The following is a 22,928-nucleotide window of genomic DNA, read 5'->3' as shown; positions in this document are numbered from 1 at the left end:
AGCGTTATCAAATCAGAAACAATCAAATGAATTATACCTCGACACACTTTCTATACAAGGATGGTTTGAAATTATACGTGCCTTCATCAGCAAAGTTAAAGCAATTACTTTTTCTTTTTCAATCTTTTTATTAAGTTTCAAAATTAATAAACATATTAGTAGTAATGATACAAAGAGATTGGGATTACATTAATCCCGGGTTAACATGTACAAGCACAGATTCCAAGTAACAACTATAGTTTAGCCTCCTAGTCTCATAGTAACTAACCATGAAAAAGATATTTTATAAAGTGAAAAAAAAAACTCTAAACTAAAAGAAAACAACTAAACTAAAAAAAAACAAAGATTGGGCTGTCATATTACATCAGCTAAAATTATTATTTGTCGTTAACTCCGCTTCTCTATACATGAACAAAAAATTACTACAAAAGATTCAGAAAGGGTCAACTTACATCATATGAAAATATTGAATAAATGGCCTCCATGTTTCCTCAAATTTAACCGAAGGATCCATAGTACCGCTCCTAATTTTTTCCAAGTTTAGGCATGCTATCATTTGGGAAAACCATTGAAATGTAGTAGGGGGATTGGAATCTTTCCATTTAGGTAAAATGGATCTTCTGGCTATCAATGTAACAAATGCAATTAGACGACAAGCTGACAAGGATAAATGACTAGAGTCTATCACTGGTAGTCCAAAAATTGCAGTAATACGATGAGGTTGTAAATCAATATGCAGAACTACTGAAATAATATCAAAATTATCTTTCCAATATTTTTCTGGAAGAGGACAAGACCAGAACATATGTTCCAAGGAAGCTACCTCAGAATTACATCTATCACAAACAGGATTTGTATGGCAGTAAAAACGAGCTTGGACATAGGAGCTCTGTGAACCACCTTAAATTGTATCAAAGCATGTCTGGCACACATTGAAGAAGTATTAACCAGTTGAAGAATTTTCTCCCATTTCTCTGTAGGTAAGGTATCTGAAGTTCTCTTTCCCACTCATTCTTAATTTTATCGGAAGTACCTAAGCGTATTTTCATAATTAAATCATAAATAAATGATATTAAACTCTTCTGATAGGGATTTAAACTTAAAATTTTTTCTGTAACCTCGATTTGATGTGATATCAGAAAGGTAGGTAAAATAACATTCAGAAAGTTTCTAATCTGTAAATATCTGAAAAAGTGTGATCTAGACAAACTATATTTATTAGACAACTGTTCAAAAGACATAAGACAATCATCCATGAATAAATCATGAAAACATGTTATTCCCTTTGTTTTCCATAAAAGAAAAGCTTGATAGATTCTAGACGGTTGAAAGAAAAAAATAGATATAATAGAACCTGACAGGATAAATTTATTCAGTCCAAAAAATTTACGAAATTGAAACCATATTCGTATTATATGTTTAATTATTGGATTTATCATTTGTTTATTCAATTTAGTAAGTGCAAAGGGAAGCACTGCCCCTAAAATAGAAGCCAATGAAAACCCCTGTACAGACTCACGCTCAAGGTTAATCCATCATGGACATTGAGTTTCAACCAACTCTTGTGTCCAAAACATTAAATATCGAATATTAATTGACCAATAATAAAATCTAAGATTCAGCAAAGCCAAGCTGCCTTCCTTTTTTAATTTCTGTAAATATCTTTTACTTAACCTAGGAATTCTATTCTGCCATATATAAGAAGAAATTTTAGAATCAATAATATCAAAAAAAAGATTTAGGGATATAAATTGATACCACCTGAAATAGATACAGAAATTTAGGTAGAATAATCATCTTAATAGCATTAATTCAACCAATCAAGGATAAGGACAATGGGGACCATTCAGTAAACAGTTGTTTAACATGATCAATTAAGGGTAAAAAATTAATTTTAAGTAAATCCTTATGCTTCTTAGTAATTTTAACATCCAAATAAGTAAAATAATTAGTAACCAATCTAAATGGTGATTGTCTATAAATTGAGACTTGCATATTTAATGGGAAAAGCACACTCTTATTGAGATTCAATTTATAACCAGAAAAACTACTAAACTGAGCAAGTAGTGTTATTACTGCAGGAATGGATTTCTCTAGGTTAGAGATATATAGTAACAGGTCACCTGCATATAGTGATACTTTATGCATCCCATTCCCACGAATAATGCCAGATATATTGGGTGAATCACAAATAGCGATTGCCAAGGGCTCCAGGGCAATATCAAATAGTAAGGGGCTGAAAGGACAGCCCTGTCTAGTACCTGGGAAAAGCCTAAAGAAATGGGATCTCTGATTATTAGTGAATACAGAAGCCAAAGGTGTATGATATATCAATGGGAACCAAGGTATAAATTTTGGGCTAAAATTAAATTTCTCAAGTATATTAAATAAATATTCCCATTCAAGTCTATCAAACACCTTCTCGACGTCAAGCAAAATAACACATTCTGGAGTCTTAGGTAAAGTAGTGTATACAATGTTCATTAACCTCCTAACATTAAAATGTGGATAATGGTTTTTAATAAATCCTATCTGATCCTCGCAGACAATTTGTGGCAATACCTTCTCCAATCTAATTGCTAATATTTTAGAAAGGATTTTCGAATCCACATTCAACAAAGATATAGGTCTGTATGATGCACATTCAGTGGGATCTTTATCTTTTTTAGGAATTAAAGAAATAGATGCTTCATAAAAAGATTGTGGTAATTTACCTACAAATAAAGCATCTTTAAAAATTCTGCATAACCAGGGAGAAAGTAAATCTGAAAAAGATTTTAAAAATTCAGCCGTATACCCTTCCGGACCAGGTGCTTTACCAGAATTCATCAAAAAAATTGTAAAACAATTAATTCAAATAGTACAACTATTTTCTAAAGCTATAAACATGAACTTTGGACTGGATAAATGCAATAAGTGCAGAACATTAAACGTAAAGGAAGCTGCATTAGAGTTAATAGAATACAAAACGGAGCAGCGGGATATGACACAACCAATGGATAAACATGAAACACATAAGTTTCTGGGATATCAGCATGCAAAGAAAATAGATCATAGTGCAATAAAGGGAAAATTTACAACAGAATTTACTTCAAGGTTTAAGAAAATATGGCAAACAGAGCACAGTAGTAAAAATATTACAAAGACCAAAAACACTTTTGCTATACCCACGCTACCATATTCTTGTGGCATAATATCTTGGTCTGAAACTGATCTGGAAAATTTTCAAAAAAAAAAGAACTGAAATGACAAATTTTAGAGAACACTACGTACACTTAGATTAACACTACCAAGAACAGAAGGAGGAAGAGGAACAACAGACAAAAAACAATTTACACAACAGTCAGATAAAATTTCTAAGGATAGATTTTCATCAACAAAAACAGGATTTAGCACTCCACATAAGCAAACGCAATTCTGATCAGAAGTAAGCAACACTAAACTTAAATAAAAGCACAATCCAGAAAAATGAAGAATTTATCACTATTGAAGAAAGATTTAACTAAGGGAAGAGCATGACCCTTCATGGAAGACATCCCCACAATCTAAGGAGACTAGTTGTCAACTAGAAAGCGTCAAACACCTGGCTCACAGTTGGAGCCCTCTTCCCAGAAACGGTGGGTTTTCTTGTAACGACACAGGACCTGGTGGTTAACGCAAAAAAAAAAATTGTCTAAAGTACATAATAAAAGACCAACAAATTCAAGATGATAAATGTAGAAAATCCAAAGAAAAACCAGAAATAATCCAACATGTTACAGGATCCTGCAACAATTTAACTCAATCTGATTACTTACACAGGCACAATCAAATGACAAGCACCATTCACCAAATTCTTGCTTTAAAATACAAACCCATAAAAGACACCCTACCTTTCTATAAATACAAGCCTAATACAGTTTTAGTGTCAGAGTACTACAAATTATATTACAACCAATCCATTAATACAGATAGGACAATTCATAATAACTCTCTGAATATAATAATACAGGATAAACAAACAAGAACAACTTATTTAATAGATATAGCCAATCCAAACACACATAACATACAGAAATCAATAAGAGAAAGACACCAGAAATATGCAGAACTGAAAGAGGAACTTGAAAGACTACGGGACGTGAACAGGGTATCCCACTCGTAATTGGGATGATACCAATTGATATCATCCGAAAGTCACTACACAATAGCTTTCAACAATTAGGCCCAAACAGAAATATTTATGTAAATCTCTAGAAAGTGACAATAATAAGCACCACTTGAATAGTTCAAAAGTTCCTGGCAACTGAGGAATGAGTTTGCATGCTATGCCTGTACATCAGGTTTTACCAGCTTGAACTGAGAAAAAATTAAAGTACAATAATCATAATAATAATAATAATAAATAAGTGATAAAAATCAAGAACATGAGATGAAGAGTCCTTGAAAGCGAGTCTATAAGTTGTGGGAACAGTTCAGTAATGGGGTGAGTGAGGTTATCCCTTCTGATTCAAGAACATGATAGTTAAGAAGTAATAATTGTTCCTGAACCTGGTGGTTTGGGTCCTGAGGATTCTGTACTTCTTTCCCAATGGTAGCAGTGAGGACAGAGCCTGGCCTAGAGCGTGGGGGACCTTGAAGATGGATGCTGCTTTCCTGCAACAGTTCTCCATGTAGGTGTGGGGAGGGCTTTACCCTTGATGGACTGGGCTGTATCCACTATATTTTGTGGGCCTTTCTGTACAAGGGCATTTGTATTTCCATACCAGGCTGTGAGGCAATCAATCTATATACTCTCCACATTCATAGAAGTTTGTTAAAGTTTTAGATGACATACTGAGTCTTTGCAAACTTCTAAGAAAATGGAGGAACTGCCATGCTTTCTTTGTAATGGCACTTACGTGCTGGACCCAGGGCAGCTCCTCTGAAATGATAACATTAAGGAATTTAATATCCTTCAATGAGGACTGGCTCATGGGCCTCTGGTTTCCTTCTCCTGAAGCCAATAATCGGCTCTTTGGTCTTGCTGACATTGAGAAAGAGATTGTTATTATAGCACCACTCAATCAGATTTTCAATCCACTCTTATATGCTGATTCGTCACCACCTTTGATTTGGCCAACAACAGCGCTGTCATCAGTAAGCTTAAATATGGCATTGGAGCTGTGCTTGTCCTCACAGTCATAAGGATAGAGCAAGTAGAGCAGGAGACTAAGCACTCATAACCTGGACTGATGGCGATTGTGGACGAAATGTTGTTGGCAATCTGAATTGACTTGGGTCTGCAAGTGAGGAAATCGAGGATCTGTTTGCACAATGAGGTATTGAAGCCTTGGTCTTGTAGCTTATTGAATAGTTTTGAGGGGATAATTGTATTGAATGCTGTGCTGTAGTTAATGAAGAGCATCCTGATATATCCAACTTCACCGTTCAGATGTTCCAGGGTTAAGTGAAGAGTCAATAAAATGGTATTTATTGTTGACTTTGTGATGGTAGGCAAATTGGACTGGATCCAAGTCAATTCTCAGGCTCCATCACCAGTCTCTCAAAGCATTTTATCACAGTGGATGCAAGTGGATGCTAGCCACTGAGACAGATTACCATGTTCTTCTTAAGCACTGGTATAATTGAAGTCTGCCTGAAGTAGGTGGGTACCTCAGACTGCCAAAGTGAGAGGTTAAAGATATCTGTGAACTCTCCAACCAATTGATCAGCGCAGGTGTTTAGTACTTGGCCATATACCCCATCTGGGCCGGATGCTTTCCATGGATTCACCATCTGAAAGATGGTGTCACACCAGCCCCAGAGACTGAAATCACAAGGTCTTTGACGGCTGTGGGTGTTTGTGAAGGTGCCTCCACATTTTGACAGTCAAGGCAAACATAAAAGGCATCGAGCTCCTCTGGGAGTGAAACTTCATGGTCACCTTTGTCGCTTAGGTTCACTTTGTAGGAGGTGATAGCACTCAAGCCCTGGCCACAGCTATCGAGCAACCGTCAGTGATTCAGGTTTGGTCCGGAATTGCCATTTCGCTTCTGCGAAGGCTTTTGCATTTTACTTGGTCTCCTCTTGTATTTCACTTCCCCTTAATAAATTTTAAAGTGTCTTAAAATATAGTCCTAGAAAATGAGTTAATGGCAAATAAGGAAGGAGCTTTTAGCTTATATGAAGAACTTTGACTCTCTTCGTCAGGAGTATACAGATCTCCATGCTAATGTGCCACCTTTTAAACTGCCCACTCCCCTCCTATTGTGTTTGTTTATATCTATACTGTTAGTTGGTAAGCATTTTCAATCGTATTAAGTTCTGGATACTTATTTTCACTTTGGTCGAACTGTTTGGACAAAGCATATTCCTAATACTGTTCCTGTTACTTCTTGATGGAGGCAGGTCTAAATGTTATTTTATGCTCATTCTGATTTTGGTTTTCTGTATTTTCTAATTTGAAGAAAAAACTGCAAAATATAAGTTAAGAGCATAAGATATAGGAGAAGTACGCCATTCAGCCCATCAAGTCTGCTCCACCATTCAGTCATGGGCTGATCCAATTCTTCCAGTCATCCCCACTCCCCTGCCTTCCCTCCATACCCTTTGATGTCCTGGATAATCAAGAACCTATCTATCTCTGCCTTAAATAAATTCTCTGATGTTTTCTATTCCAAAAATTAATTTGTCCTGTCTCAGATTATAATAGGCCAACATTAAGGGGAACCAACCTTGTTCTTTTTAAATATCTCTGAAAAAGTTTACATCTGCTTTTATCATTCTCATTAAATCATTCTCCTATTCAACTTTCCATTCTCGTTGGTTATTCTTTCCCGAATTCTGATATATTCCAAATCCAAAGCTTTATTGCTTTTCTGGCAACGTCTTTTCTTTTTATCTATAGCTTGGTTTAACGTCCATTGAAAGTAGCTGCTGTATCACTGTTTTCAGCTTTTGTTTTTGCCTTAAAGGAATATGGATTAATTAAAAATCATATGCCGATGTTTTATGTGAAAATTACTTATTTTTTGTCACACCAATCTACCATAGCTGACTTGCATCTCTTTCCCTTACAGCTTGCTTTATTCATATTTTAGATCCTTGTTTCAAATTGACCTAAATTAGTTCCATATTTCATTTAAAATTCTATCATATTTTGGTAACTAGAAGGTCCCTCAGCTATCAGATCACCAATTAACATTTACTTATTACACAGTACTACAGCAAAAAGAATCATTTCTCCTACTTAGAGGACATGCTTTTTTTCCCAAAACAACAACAGCCAAAGTCATTTTGCAACTTGCATCCATAAGGGCTATTAGATCATTCTTATTTCCTTCTATTTGTACCATAATTCATCCATCTGGTTACAAGTGCTGACTGTACTGTATGTTCAGATAGAGCCCTTGGTTTGTCTTTCTACCATTTTTCCCCAACTCTGACTCTTAAGATTGGCCCTATCTCATCCCTCCTCATTCCCTGATTATCAAATCATCCATTTTTCTCTTATTCACTATAGCCTTGTCTTTTCTCTTTAACTTTCTCTGGATAAGAAAATACTTATTTTAAAATAAGAACACTTAATATTTATATTGGGCCAGAACTTTCTGGCAGCGACAAGCCACTGTTGCTCATCTTTGACCTAGGTTTTAAAAAATAATTACCTTTTCCAAAAATTGCAGTGCCAACTTGCTTCCCAGTCCTGTTCAGTTTCAAATGATGATACCAGAACAAGAACAAATTCCATTCAGGGAAAAAAAGTATGTCTGAAACCCAATGTACCATGATACCAGATGTGACATCGAATGTGCCAAATGTGTCTCAAAAATTTGAAAGAGCTTTAGGATCAGATGACCGAGGCAGAGCAGACTTAATGGGCCGAATGGGTTAATTTTGCTCTTATGTCTTATGACTAAGGAGGGCAGGTCTATATGGACTTTAGTAAGGACTTTTGTCAAAGTCCCTTGAGGTAGGCTAGTCTGAAAGATTGGAGTACGGGGTGAGTTGACAAAGTGGATACAAAATTGGCTTGGAGGCAGAGCGTATTAGTGAATAATTGCTTTTCATTCAAATACGTGAAAAATCTACTGAAGTTCAATAAAATAACTTTTTTTTTTAATTACCTTAAAGTAAAATACATGTAATCACATTCAATTAATTTTTTAAAATAGTAAATTATCTTATGGTAACTTTGCTCCCGAACAGTTGTTCCTCCACATTCAAATTAAAGCTCTTCCAGTGAACACACACAGAACGCTGGAGGAACTCAGCAGGTCAGCAAGAACTCAAACGGTGGGAGTGGAGAAGGAGGGCCTATTCCCCACTCTGGTTGCTTATCTCTTCTCCTCACCTGCATATTGCCTCCCTCTGGTGCCTCTCCTTCTCCCCTTTCTCCATGGTCTGCTCTCCTCTGCTATCGGATTCCTTCTTCTCCAGCCCCTTTACCCTTCCCATCCACCTGGCTTCATCTATCACCTTCTAGCAAGTCCTCCTTCCCCAACCCCCCACCCTTTTTATTCGGGAGTCTTATCCCTCCCTTTCCAGTCCAGAAGGAGGGTCTCGGCCTGAAACGCCGACTGTTTCTTCATTTACATGGATACTGCCTGACCTGCTGAGTTCCTCCAGCATTTTGTGCGCGTTGACTTCCAGCATCCACAGAATCTCTCGTGTTTATAAGGCTCTTCCAGTACCAGGTCTAACCTGCTGCAGTTACAGCAAGCCAATTCCCCAGTGCGTGTGCTGAGAAAATGCGGCATTAGTGCCGCAATGCTGAACTCCATCAGGAGTCCAGTGTCAGGATACAATCAGATCATCGCCAGTGGTTCTGTGTTCACATGGGAATTCTGTACTTTGTATCTCTCACAGCTTCCATGCGCAAGCTGTTTGTTATTTAACTGCCAGAAATTCCCAGCAAGTTTCGGCCTTAGAGTGTCTCTAAACATCCCAAAGTGCTTCAGGGAGATGCACAACAGTTGAAAGCAGTTTTTAAGAAGAAAATCACAGTACTTTAGAAAAGCTACCCTTTTGAAGTTTTAGATGTGGTGTTAATTTTTGGAGGGTGAAAATGATAAGAGATTTCCTCCAGTGCCACTGGGGGGAGATCTGCTACCATCACTGGCTCTGTTCCCCCAAATTAGGTTTCATTTCTATTATAAACATTGGCTTCCTGGAACCAACTGGGCAGAGGAACGGAGGTTCCCTCCATAAAGAAAACATGATTGCATCTCATCATTTAGTACCAAATGTTAATGGCCCATTATTTTAATGGGAACTTCCTCATAAAATAAGAAGCCCAAATTGTAGGCACAGAAATCTGCATCAAGCATTAAAGTGAAGCAAAGGATCCTTGACTGGACGATAAAGGTTTACAATATGAAGAGCAAATCCTTGACCATAACAATTTGCACCTATGTGTACCATTTTGCCCTGGCACAGAGCTATACCAGATGAACGTGATGGAGACAGCTTTGGTTGGCTCAGCGGTGGGAAGAATTCTAGCTAAGGACGCAGATGAGGGGCTAAATGCAGAATTGAGCTACAGCTTCATCAATGGCGATGGGATGAACGTATTTGAGATCATCACAGATGAAAGTAACCAAGTTGGGATCATCACCTTAAAGGAGGTAAGGATTTTGCCAAAGAGAGCTCAGTACATTACAGAGGGGTGGCAAAGTCTGGACCTCTGACGTGCTGTGCCTTTCATATTTACAAATTTATCCCCAATGACTTCTCATCTCATCTTGCTATCAGCAACTTGCACTGATGCGACACCTGTAACAGAGCGAATCATCTTAACCTGCTTCATAAGAATGAAATTTTAAAAATTTAGCATTGCAGTAGTGAGTTGCCATGTGCCCACTGGGGCTCGTGCAGTGGGGAGACTAGGGACTTGGACAAGGCATGGGGCAGTGATTCACGGTGGACGGAATCAGAAGAGTATGGCGATTTCTGAAGTTGATAGAGCCGGCAAAGTTTGCAGAGAAGGGTGATATAATGGAGATATCATGGGTGATACCATGGAGAACTGAAGTAAATAAATTGAGCCTCATGGGCAAAACATCTTTGTGAAATTGGGACATGGTAAGCAAGAATTAAAGAAAGTGAAGGAAGAATTAAAGAAGGGAACAATCTGCCGTCCTGAGAAAAAAAACACTGGCAGTCCAGTTTATCTATGTTTCTCATGATCTTATACACTTCCATCAAGTCACCACTCACCCTCTGTCGCTAGAAAAAGAAATGCCCTAACTCAGTTATACTAATGAGGAATGCAGGCTTGGAGATTTGCTCCCTGGGGGTGGTGGGGGAAGGAGGCACCAAGTGGAATTTATGAAGGACGTTAGTAGCTTCCTGTTGGAAGTGTGTTTAAGCCTTGTGAAAGTGAAGGGATCTGGCCATCAAACTGGGACATTGCGAGAAAGTGGTCCATAAATCACACCCTGGGTACAGAGATCAGGGCCTTCCACGACATGTCCAGGAATCAGCCTCTGGGTCTGGAGACAGGGATTTGGAAACCATGACTCAGTGAGGTTCTACAGAAAACACCTTCATTCCCGATGATAGATACTATAGAGAGAGTGCAGAGGAGATTTACAGGGATGGTTCCTGGATTGGAAACCATGCCTTATGAGAATAGGTTGAGTGAACTTGGCCTTTTCTCCTTGGAGCGATGGAGGATGAGAGGTGACCTGATAGAGGTGTATAAGATGATGAGAGGTATTGATCATGTGGATAGCCAGAAGCTTTTTCCCAGGGCTGAAATGGCTAACACGAGGGGGCATAATTTTAAGGTGCTTGGAAGTAGGTACAAGGGTGATGTCAGAGGTAAGAGTTTTACACAGAGAGTGGAGGGTGTGTGGAATGCACTGCCAGTGACAGCGGTAGAGGCGGATACAACAGGGTCTTTTAAGAGACTCCTGAATCGGTACAAGGAGCTTAGGAAAATAGAGGGCTATGCAGTAGGGTAATTCCAGGCAGTTTCTAGAGTAGGTTACATGGTCGGCACAACATTGTGGGCTGAAGGGCCTGTAATGTGCTGTAGATTTCTAAAAAAAAGATATCAGACCCTTGAATAGATCTCTCACGTTGCTGAAGGTAGATCCTTGATCGCCCTGTCCACTTTGTCATGGCCTTTGTACTCTGTTTATCTCCACAGCGCTTTCAATACAGCTGCAACACAGTATTCTACAGTCCCAATGATGGTTCTCACTCCACAAGTTTATTCCCTTTCATGGATGCTGCCTCAGCTGCTGAGTTCCTCCAGCATTTTGTGGGTGTTGCTCTAGATTTCCACCATCTGGCAAATCTCTTGTGTTACTGTATTCTACATTCTTTTTTTTCTTTTTGCTATCTCGATGCAGTTATGTATGGCGTGATGAGTTTGGATGGCATGCCAAGTTTTTCATTTTACCCGGTACACTTGCCAATAATAAACTAATAATGGTGAAGGGGCTTGTGGTGGGAGTAAGTGAGTTAAAGAAAATTAAAAGAGCTTACCTAGGGCATGTTGCCACTGCAGGGCTAGGACCTGCTCCAAGAAGCCCCCTTAAATGGTGTTGTTACAGTGAGTTGGTGACTTTCCTTGGAATGACCAATGATACTCGCTCCTTATAATCTGACTCAATTTTATGAGCAACAGGATATGATGTCATCACGTGTATATCTCAGGCCTCTTTGCTGCAAAGGTAATTTTGTGATTGGAGTTGACCAATCAAATTTCCACACTTGCATGATCCAACCCATCAATCCTCACAAGCATGTGCTGCTCAGAAATAAGTAATTTTCAGCACAGAGCACTGAAGAAACAGTGCAACCCACTTGAATTTCCCGGCCATGTAATAAATCAATGGCAAATTATAGAACATAGAATTTCTTAAAAATATTCTATCAATAAATTACCTCTGTGAGTTTGAAGTACTGGAGTCCAAATTATCTCAATGAAAATAGCACCTGTGTTTTTCCTGTTTTTTGAAATGCATCTTTAGATTTTAAGTCACCTCTCTATGTTGAAGGCAAATGGCTGCAATGTAATATCTAACACAGAGATGTATTCCTGGACCTCAGGGTTACATCCTTATGTTACCTGACTTTATAACCATTTGCCATCAGCTAGCTTACATGACTCAAATGCAAAATCCTGTCTATTATGTTTCTAACTCGAACTCCCAAATCTCATAAGCGTAACTAATACCTTACAACCCAGCTGTTTATAAAGTGAGAAAATAAACAAACGCAGGTCTGTGCACTTGTCAAGTTAAACAGACATGGGAATTTCACTAAAATCATTGACCCCTTCATTGCAAAGAGAAAACAAAGCAATATTATCACCTATCACATCTATGATCCACATCCAGAATACAGAATGGTATCGCATGGAGGAAGGTTATTCAGCTCAAGTCTTCTATAGCCCGTACAGAACAATGCAAAAATGGGCATCCAGGCCCTATTTCTGAAGGAGACCTTACTTGTTTATTGTGTACTTTAACAAGGAAAGGACAGAGGAGATTTATTAGAATGAGGGACTGGATAAGATATTAATATCTGAAAAGGTTGTAGAAAATTAGTGTTGTTCTCTTAAGAAAAGATTAGGGAGCATTTTAATCAACATGGATTCATTGAGACACACAGGACAGATTCAGTTTCTTTGGCCCACCATGTCATTGACAGCCGTCAAGGGACTACCCATATTCATGTCATCTACTGTCAACCTGTCCATAACCTTCAATGCCTTGGCACAAGTGTTTGTTTAGAGATTTCTTAAATATTGTGAAAGTATTTGCTTCTACCATGCACTTAGGCAATGCAGTCCAGATTGTAACCACCCTCTTGGTGAAAAAGTTCTTCAACTCCCCTCCAAACCTGTTGGCCCCTTAAACTACCCTTATAGTCTCTGGTTTTGCTATGTAAAAATGTTTCCTCTATCTACCCTATCTATGCTTCTTATAACTTTGTATATAAAAATTTGTATCTGAAATTATTTTGAGGTTTGCCAATTCTAACTCAGTGGCGTGAGTATTGATGATGAAGACCCAAGGTAATATGAAAAATTCTTGTCTCCTGCCAAAGGGTTTCGGCCCAAATCGTCGACTGTACTTTTTCCCATAGATGCTGCCTGGCTTGCTGAGTTCCTCCAGCATTTTGTGTGTGTTGCCAATGAAAGTGTATTCAAGGATAACTTCCAAGAATCAATTGGATAATAGCTGAAATGGAGAGGTTTATAGAGCTTTGGAGGATGAGAGAGAGGCCTTAATCGGATTGCACTTTCAAAGAGTTGGCATGATCACTATAGGCTGAATGAATTCCTTCCATATTGGGTGATGTCAGGATTTCAGTGGATGAATACCTAATGTGATTGCTTATCTCTTAATTCCAGCCATTAGATTTTGAAACCAAGGACAGCTACATGTTGGTTGTAGAGGGCACCAACACCCACCTAGATCTTCGCTTTCTGAACTTCGGTCCATTCCGAGATACAGCCAGGGTGCGTCTGACAGTTGAGGATATGGATGAGCCTCCACAGTTCGATTCTCCCTCCTACATGGTGGAGGTGTACGAAGATGTCACGGTCGGAACTACTATCCAAATCGTTTCAGCAAAAGACCCAGATGCAGCGAACAACTCCATCAGGTATGAAATGACTATAACAATAGGCTTGTACCCTAAGCTGATCACACGATGGTCAACATAAACCTAGCATCCCAATTAATAGATGTCCTTTCATTACAGCCCCACTGAGCTTTGACCAATTTTGTACATATTTTCCCACAAATGCAATGTACAAGCCATAAGGTACTGTGGTTTATGTTGCTCTTTGTGTGCAACATATAAAGATTAGCTTTATTTGTCACATGTTCATTGAAAATGACGGAACATAGCGGTATGCGTCGTTTTGCGTCAATGACCAACAAGGGCCAAAGATTGTACTTGGGGCAACCTGTAAGTGTCACCACACTTCCAGTGCTAACATAGAACAGTACAGCTCAGGAGCAGGCCTTTTGGCCCACAATGTTGTGTCAAACCAATTAAGTTAGTAATGGAAAGGCCAATTTAACTAATCCCTTCTGCCTTCAAAATGTCCATGACCTTCCATTTCCCTCATATTCATGTGCCTATGCAAACATCCCTTCAAAGCCTCTAATATGTCTGCTACTCCCATCACCTCAGGCACCCACCACTCTCTGTATAAAAAAAACTTGCACCTCACAACTCCTTTGAATTTACTCCCTTTCACCTTAAAAGCATGCCCTCTGGTATTAGACATCTTAACCCTGGCAAAAGATACTGCCTTTGTCCTTTATTTGAGCTGCTCATAATCTTATGTACCTCTATCAGATCTCTTCTCGGACTTCACTGCTCCAGGGAAAACAACCCAAGTTTGTCCAACCTCTCGCTATCAAATGCCCTCTAATCCAGGCAGCCCACATAGCATGCTTACAACTCACTAACCCAACTGTACACCTTTGGAATGTGGGAGGAAACGGGAGCACCCGGCACAAGACTACCCAGTCACAGGGAGAACGTACACACTCTTTACAGAGAGTGGCAGGGAATCGAACCCTGTAAAGCGATTGCGCTAACTGCTACAGTGCCATGCCGCACTGCACTTCCCATTTTTCTGCTTGGTCACAGACCTTAAATATCATTAGTGTGATCAATGCACAGATACGCTCAACAAGAAATTTTGGCTGCAGATTGTCAGATTCAGATTAAGTATAATGCGATCCCAGTTCCCACTGCCTCCTTTCTGGCCTTTCTCCAGATCCTCTGTAATTTATGACACATTGATATGTTTTGCTGCGGTGTCTTTCCGCTCTCTATTTACTCCCATGCGGCACAATACAGAGGATGTTAATAATGAGCTTTTCCAACACCTCTATCAGTGCTGTGCTGCAATCACTCCCTAGGGCTGTTACCACAGTGTCTCCAACAGCCTAACACTTGATAACGTGCTCCAGATTTGTCCTTCCGTTGTGTTAGTCTCTTTGTTTATATAACCTTTCAATTTGCGGTGTTCATGTAAATTAACTTGCCACCAATAAACCCAGGAAATATTCATTACTCTTCCTGTAGTAATCCCAGCATAAAATATATAACTGGTCAACAGCTCGAGATATTGTTAAGATCATATCTCGAAATAAGTGATCTGTTAGGCACAACTGATACCATGAACGGACTTGAATCTTTGCACAGAGAAAACAAAGCAGATTGCTTTGCGATAATGAAGGCTGACAAGATTGACCTGGGCATGTCTTGTCTTAGTAAAACCGACGCAAGTACTCTCTGCCCCTGGAGCATCAAAAAGGAAAAAAAGATTTGTAAATAATCTTGGCATTTGCAGTGATTACTCAAAGCCAGATACTTTATCTTTGTAAAGTGTTTGTGTATTTGTGGTGCGCAGTGTCCTCTGACCATTGATGAGGTAATTTCAATAAGAGAGTGAAGAAGAGTTTCAGACAGTTATTTGTATCTCTCACTTGCTGTCTGTCATTTTACGAAAGGATAGCCACCGCCAGCCTACCGCTCCTGAGAGTTCAACTAGCATGCCGTCCAGCACACTATACAATATGCTGACAGCTATTTCATCAATACAGACACTAGCCTTGTTCTTCATTGGAAAATCAGTGCCAGAACTTCAGAGCTGCGATGTAAACTAGCAGCTTTCCTATTCCCAGAGTGAGGTGTGTCAATTTTAAGACTACACATTGTGTAAAATCTAGAAGCTACCTGATGAATTTGCTGTTGATGTTCTGCCAGGATCTCACTACCATCGTTTTAATTCACTGTTCTCATCAGATGATGATATTTCTCTGCAGTAAGTGGGGGTGTGTTAAATAGTCAGCAGCAGGTGGCACACAAGCACAAACTACTACTACTACGTCGACTCAGGCCTAGGGGGCCGGCGTCGGGCACGATGACGGACTCTCCACTTCTCCCTCTCCCTCATCAGTGTGTTCAGTTCATCTACATTAGCTGCGCCGCTGTCTTCTAGGAGTGTGTTGACCATAGTCTTGGGAGGGCACTCAGGGTTCATCCTCCCATGCTTGGGCTCCCATATGATGACTAGGCTGGCAGGTAGCTCAGGGTGGCGTAGACAGTGCCCCGCTAGTTGCAGTCTTCTCAACTCGATTTTAGTGGTGAGCATCGGTAAGTCATTACAGAGCTCGATGTTCGTCAGGTACTGTTGCCAACTCACGTCAAGAGCCATCCAGAGCATTCGTGTATAGCAACCATCTAGAGACTTTCGCATAGTCTTGGTGAGTGTCCACGTCTCGCATCCGTACGTGAGAATGGACTCTATGACTGCTATGAAATCCTCTTTTTAAGCCCTCTGGTCAGGTTCGACTTCCAGATTCCATTCATGTCGTTCATAGCCCTCCACGCCAGCACCTTCTGTATCTTTATGTCCTTCTCCGAACTCATCATTCTTGACCCAAGGTACATGTAGTCAAAGACTTTCTTAATGGTATCATTCTCTACATCTTGAGAGTACCTCATAGGCATATGTAAACCATATGAATTAGATGTGGTCACCTCATCCCTCAAGCCCTCTAAGGTGCTTAACAAGATTATAGGTGATATGATTTTAAATTCAACTTTGCATTCTGACATACTAACCCGCCCCCGTTTATCATGTTTGTGTCTATTTTTGCTTTATCAATGTTCAAAAATTGTTTCCACTGCTGCTTGGGGAGCAAGATTGAGGGTTTAGTGGCCTTCTTCTGTCCTAGGTTATTTAATTGTATGTTCAATGACTTTATTGAGAGAAAGAATTCCAAAAATGGAACAATTATATCCACCTCCTTCAATCCCTCTGGTAGTTTGTTCCATATACCAACCAGCATCAGACCCCCTTTAAATTTTACTCCTCACACCTTAAACCCCTGCCCTCTTGATTTAGACTACCCTACTCTGGGAAAAAGACTGTCTTTCTATTCTGTCTATGCCCATCTTCATTTTACAAATTTCTATAATGTCACCATTTAGCACCCTTAGTTACAGGGAAATCAGTCCCAGCATATCCAATCTCTCCTTATAACTCAAGCCTTCCAGTCAAGGCAGCATTTTTGTGAATCTTTTCTGCACCTTTTCCACTTTAATCATATCTTTACTGGAGTGTGGTTACCAGAATTGCACTCAGTACTCCAAGTGTAGTCCAATAGAAACCATAGAACCATAGAAACTACAGCACAGAAACAGGCCCTTTGGCCCTTCTTGGCTGTGCCAAACCATTTTCTGCCTAGACCCACTGACCTGCACACGGACCATATCCCTCCATACACCTCCCATCCATGTATCTGTCCAATTTATTCTTAAATGTTAAAAAAGAACCCGCATTTACCACCTCATCTGGCAGCTCATTCCATACTCCCACCGCTCTCTATGTGGAGAAGCCCCCCCCCCAATGTTCCCTTTAAACTTTTCCCCCCTCACCCTTAACCCATGTCCTCTGGTTTTTTTCTCCCCTTGCCTCAGTGGAAAAAGCCTGCTTGCATTCACTCTATCTATACCCATCATAATTTTATATACCTCTATCAAATCTCCCCTCATTCTTCTACGCTCCAGGGAATAAAGTCCTAACCTATTCAACCTTTCTCTGTAACTGAGTTTCTCAAGTCCCGGCAACATCCTTGTAAACCTTCTCTGCACTCTCTCAACCTTATTTATATCCTTCCTGTAATTTGGTGACCAAAACTGAACACAATACTCCAGATTCGGCCTCACCAATGCTTATACAACCTCATCATAACATTCCAGCTCTTATACTCAATACTTTGATTAATAAAGGCCAATGTACCAAAAGCTCTCTTTACGACCCTATCTACCTGTGACGACACTTTTAGGGAATTTCGTATCTGTATTCCCAGATCCCTCTGTTCCACTGCACTCCTCAGTGCTTACCATTAACCCTGTATGTTCTACGTTGGTTTGTCCTTCCAACGTGCAATACCTCACACTTGTCAGTATTAAACTCCATCTGCCATTTTTCAGCCCATTTTTCCAGCTGGTCCAAGTCCCTCTGCAGGCTCTGAAAACCTTCCTCACTGTCTACTACACCTCCAATCTTTGTATCATCAGCAAACTTGCTGATCCAATTTATCACATTATCATCCAGATCATTGATATAGATGACAAATAACAATGGACCCAGCACTGATCCCTGTGGCACACCACTAGTCACAGGCCTCCACTCAGAGAAGCAATTCTCTACCACCACTCTCTGGCTTCTTCCATCGAGCCAATGTCTAATCCAATTTACCTCCTCTCCATGTATACCTAGCGACTGAATTTTCCTAACTAACCTCCCATGCGGGACTTTGTCAAAGGCCTTACTGAAGTCCATGTAAACAATATCCACCGCCTTCCCTTCATCCACTTTCCTGGTAACCTCCTCGAAAAACTCCAACAGATTGGTCAAACATGACCTACCACGCACAAAGCCATGTTGACTCTCCCTAATAAGCCCCTGTCTATCCAAATGCTTGTAGATTCTGTCTCTTAGTACTCCCTCCAATAACTTACCTACTACTGACGTTAAACTCACCGGCCTATAATTTCCCAGATTACATTTCGATCCTTTTTTAAACAACGGAACAACATGAGCCACTCTCCAATCCTCCGGCACTTCACCCGTAGACAGCGACATTTTAAATATTTCTGCCAGGGCCCCCGCAATTTCAACACTAGTCTCCTTCAAGGTCCGAGGGAACACCCTGTCAGGTCTCAGGGATTTATCCACTTTAATTTTCCTCAAGACAGCAAACACCTCCTCCTTTTCAATCTGTACCGTTTCCATGGTCTCACTACTTGATTCCCTCAATTCCATAGATTTCATGCCAGCTTCCTTAGTAAATACAGACGCAAAAAACCTATTTAAGATATCCCCCATTTTCTTTGGTTCCGCACAAAGCCGACCACTCTGATCTTCAAGAGGACCAATTTTATCCCTTACAATCCTTTTGTTCTTAATATACTTGTAAAAGCTCTTTGGATTATCCTTCACTTTGATTGCCAAGGCAACCTCATGTCTTCTTTTTGCCCTCCTGATTTCTTTCTTAAGTATTTTCTTGCACTTCTTATACTCCTCAAGCACCTGATTTACCCCCTGTTTCCTATACATTTCATACAACTCCCTCTTCTTCCTAATCAGAGTTGCAATATCCCTTGAGAACCAAGGTTCCTTATTCCTATTTAATTTGCCTTTAATCCTGACAGGAACATACAAACTCTGCACTCTCAAAATTTCCCCTTTGAAGGCTTTCCACCTACCAATCACATCTTTGCCAGAGAACAACCTGTCCCAATCCACGCTTTTTAGATCCTTTCTCATTTCTTCAAATTTGGCCTTCTTCCAGTTCAGAACCTCAACCCTAGGACCAGATCTATCCTTGTCCATGATCAAATTGAAACTAATGGCGTTATGATCACTGGAACCAAAGTGCTCCCCTACACAGACTTCCGTCACTTGCCCTAATTCGTTTCCTAACAGGAGATCCAATATTGCATCCCCTCTAGTTGGTCCCTCTATATACTGATTTAGAAAACTTTCCTGAACACATTTTACAAACTCTAAACCATCTAGACCCCTAACAGTATGGGAGTCCCAATCAATGTATGGAAAATTAAAATCCCCTACCACCACAACTTTATGTTTCCTGCAGTTGTCTGCTATCTCTCTGCAGATTTGCTCTTCCAAGTCTCGTTGACTATTGGGTGGTCTGTAATACAATCCCACTAATGTGGCCATACCATTCCTGTTTCTCAGCTCCACCCATAAGGACTCAGTAGACAAACCCTCTAATCTGTCCTGCCTGAGCACTGCTGTAATATTTTCCCTAACAAGGGAATCGATTTATCGAATGCTTACGTGACATCCCAACTCTCCTACTCAGTGTGTCAGCCAGTGAAGGAAATCATGCAATACACATTCTTCATCAGCTTGTCGACTGGCATTGTCAATTTCAGAGAACAATGTACTCACACCTCTATGTTTCATGGTGCAAAAACACTCGTCAGGGCCAAAATTTAACTTTCCAAAATGCACCATTTTGCACTTGTCTAAGTTCAATTCCAACAATTATTCTTTCCCCATCGTCCCAGTTGACCTAAATCCTGTTGCAGCATTAAACAACTTTCTGGCCACTATACAGCCAATTTTGGTGTTATCTGCAAACTTTCTTATCATACCGTCTATATTCTCATCCAAATTATTCATATAGATAACAAACAACAGGAACCTAGCACTGGTCCCTATGACACACAAGAATCAGTCTGGAAGAAACAACCAACCTCAACCACTTCCGCAAGCAAATTTTGTATCCAATTGGCGAGCTCACCCTGCATCCCACATGATCTCTCATACTCTGTCAGTCTGCCAGGAACAACTACGTCAAAGGCCTTGCTGAAGACTAGGTAGACAATGTGCACCATTGAGACCTCATCAGCCCTCTTAGACACCTTTTCAAAAAACTGGATCAAGCTTGTGGGATTTGATTTCCATAAACAGAGCCATGTTAACTATCCACTATCATTCCTTGCCTTTCCAAATGCAAGTAATTCCGATCTCTCAGAAACTCTTTTGGCACATTTTACCACCATTGATGTAAGGCTCCCTGGCTTGTCCTTAACAATATTAGCCACACTCCAATCTTTGGGTCCCTCACAAAGATACAACAATCTCTTCCAGGGCCCCAGCAAATTCTTCCCTGACTTTTCATAACATCCCAGGTCTGGCCCTATCCACCTTATGTTCCTTAAAGTTTGCCAACACATCCTCTTTCCTAATGTTGATAACTTCCAGGATATTACTATTCCTTGAACTCAGTAGTCTTCACGCCCTTCTCCATGGTGTGTACAGGTGAGAAGTATTAATTTAAGACCTTGCTCTTCCCCCACGGCTTCACACAAAGATTAGTAAACAAATCCTTAAGTGGAACACACAAAATGCTGGAGGAACTCAGTAGCTTGGGCAGCATCGATGGAGAGGAATAAACAATCGAAGTTCCAGGCCGAGACGGGTCTCAGCCTGAAATGTTGACTGTTTATTCCCCCAACAGATGCTGCCTGACCAGCATTCTGCATCTGTTACTTTGGATTTCCAACATCTGCAAGATCTCTTTTGTTTATGATCTTTATAATCCCTCTAGCTACCCTTTTAGGACTCTCTAGAAGGCATCCCACCAATGGGCTTTATAAATGGAGTATGACCTCTACACAAGCAATAACATCCTGTTAACCTCCTAATTACCCACTACACCTTCACACTACCTTTTGTCAGTGGTTGCATTCGATACAGATCCCTTTGTGTCTTTGAGCTCTTCAGTTACCCAATATTTACGTAATTTTGCCCTTTTATTTTTATGTCAATATGTTCCATTTTACATTGCAACACTATACTCTATTTACCAGACTTTTACTCAGTCACTTAGTTCATCTATATCCCTTTGCAGCCTCCCTGCATTCTCCTCACAATTTACATTTCTCTCTTCACAAATTCAGCAAACATTATCTTCCATTTCTTTATCCAAACCATTTTATCCAAATGGGTCCTCTTCCTCAGCATGCCACACTACACTTGTTCAAGACAAATTGAATTGAGTTGACTTTATTTCTAACATCCTTCACATAATAATAAAGGCACCCTTTAGTCTTGCGAGACCATGGACGTGCGCCTGGAAAGTCTTCACTCTCCAAGGCGCAGGCCTGGGCAAGATTGTATGGAAGACTAGCAGTTGCCCATGCTGCAAGACTCCCCTCTCCACGGCACCGATGTTGTCCAAGGGAAGGGCATTAGGACCCATACAGCTTGGCACCAGTGTCGTCGCAGAGCAATGTGTGATTAAGTGCCTTGCTCAAGGACACATCACGCTGCCTCAGCTGGGGCTTGAACTCACGACCTTCAGATCACTAGTTGAATGCCTTAACCACTTGGCCACATGCCCACACATAAGGAGTAAAAATCTTTATGTTACATCTCCGTCTAAATGTGCAATGTGCAATTTATAGTAATTTGTAATAAATAGTATGTACAACAGGACAGTCAATATAATATAGAAATATTGTATCAGCATGAATTAATCAGTCTGATGGCCTGTGGAAGAATCTTTCCTGGAGCGCGTTGGTCCCGGATTTAATGCTATGGTACCACTTCCTGGATGGTACCAGCTGGAACGGTTTGTGGTTGGGGTGACTCGTGTCCCCGCTGAGCCTTCTTTTTTCACATCTGTCTTTGTAAATGTCCTGAGTAGTGGGAAGTTCACATCTACAGATGCGCTGGGCTGTCCGCACCACTCTCTGCAGAGTCCTGCGGTTGAGGAGAGTACAGTTCCCATACCAGGCAGTAACACAGCCAGTCAGGATGCTTTTACTTGTGCCCCTGTAGAAAGTCCTTAGGATTTGGGGACTCATGCCAAACTTCTTCAACCGTCTGAGGTGAAAGAGGTGCTGTTGTGTTTTTCTCACCACACAGCTGGTATGTACAGACCACGTGAGATCCTCAGTGATTTGTATGCCAAGGAACTTAAAGCTATTCACCCTCTCAAGCCCTGATCCGCTGATGTCAATAGGGGTTAGCTGTCTCCATTCCTCCCATAGTCTACAACCAGCTCCCTTGTTTTCGCAACATTGAGGGAGAGATTGTTTTCTTGACACCACCGTGTCAGGGTGATGACTTCTTCTCTGTAGGCTGCCTCGTTATTATTTGACATAAGGCCAATCAATGTAGTATAGTCAGCAAATTTAATTAGCAGATTGAAGCTGTGGGTGGCAACACAGCCATGGGTATACAGAGAGTAAACGAAGGGGCTTAGGGCACAACCCTGAGGGGCACCTGTGTTGAGGGTCAGAGGGGCAGAGGTGAGGGAGCCCACTCTTACCACCTGCTGGCAATCTGACAGGAAGTCCAGATCCAGCTGCACAAGGCAGGCTGGAGGCCGAGGTTTCTGAACTTCTTGTCAAGCCTGAAGGGAATT

The 22,928-nt window shown here is 40.5% G+C and overlaps 1 protein-coding gene across 1 annotated transcript in view; it reads left to right on the top strand.

The window, feature by feature from the left end:
- The window catches only part of LOC134357700 (cadherin-20-like), a 196,663-nt gene that overhangs the window by 136,225 nt on the left and 37,510 nt on the right, over nucleotides 1–22,928 (top strand). The window contains exons 6-7 of the mRNA XM_063069324.1: nucleotides 9,400–9,587; nucleotides 13,334–13,587. Of these exons, the coding sequence (XP_062925394.1) occupies nucleotides 9,400–9,587; nucleotides 13,334–13,587 (442 nt within the window). The remainder of the gene's footprint in view (nucleotides 1–9,399; nucleotides 9,588–13,333; nucleotides 13,588–22,928) is intronic.

The sequence above is a fragment of the Mobula hypostoma genome, chromosome 17 (genome assembly GCF_963921235.1).
Source record: "Mobula hypostoma chromosome 17, sMobHyp1.1, whole genome shotgun sequence".
NCBI lineage: Eukaryota > Metazoa > Chordata > Chondrichthyes > Myliobatiformes > Myliobatidae > Mobula > Mobula hypostoma.
The sequence above is the reverse complement of the archived record's forward strand: the minus strand, read 5'-3'. Positions and strand labels throughout refer to the sequence as shown.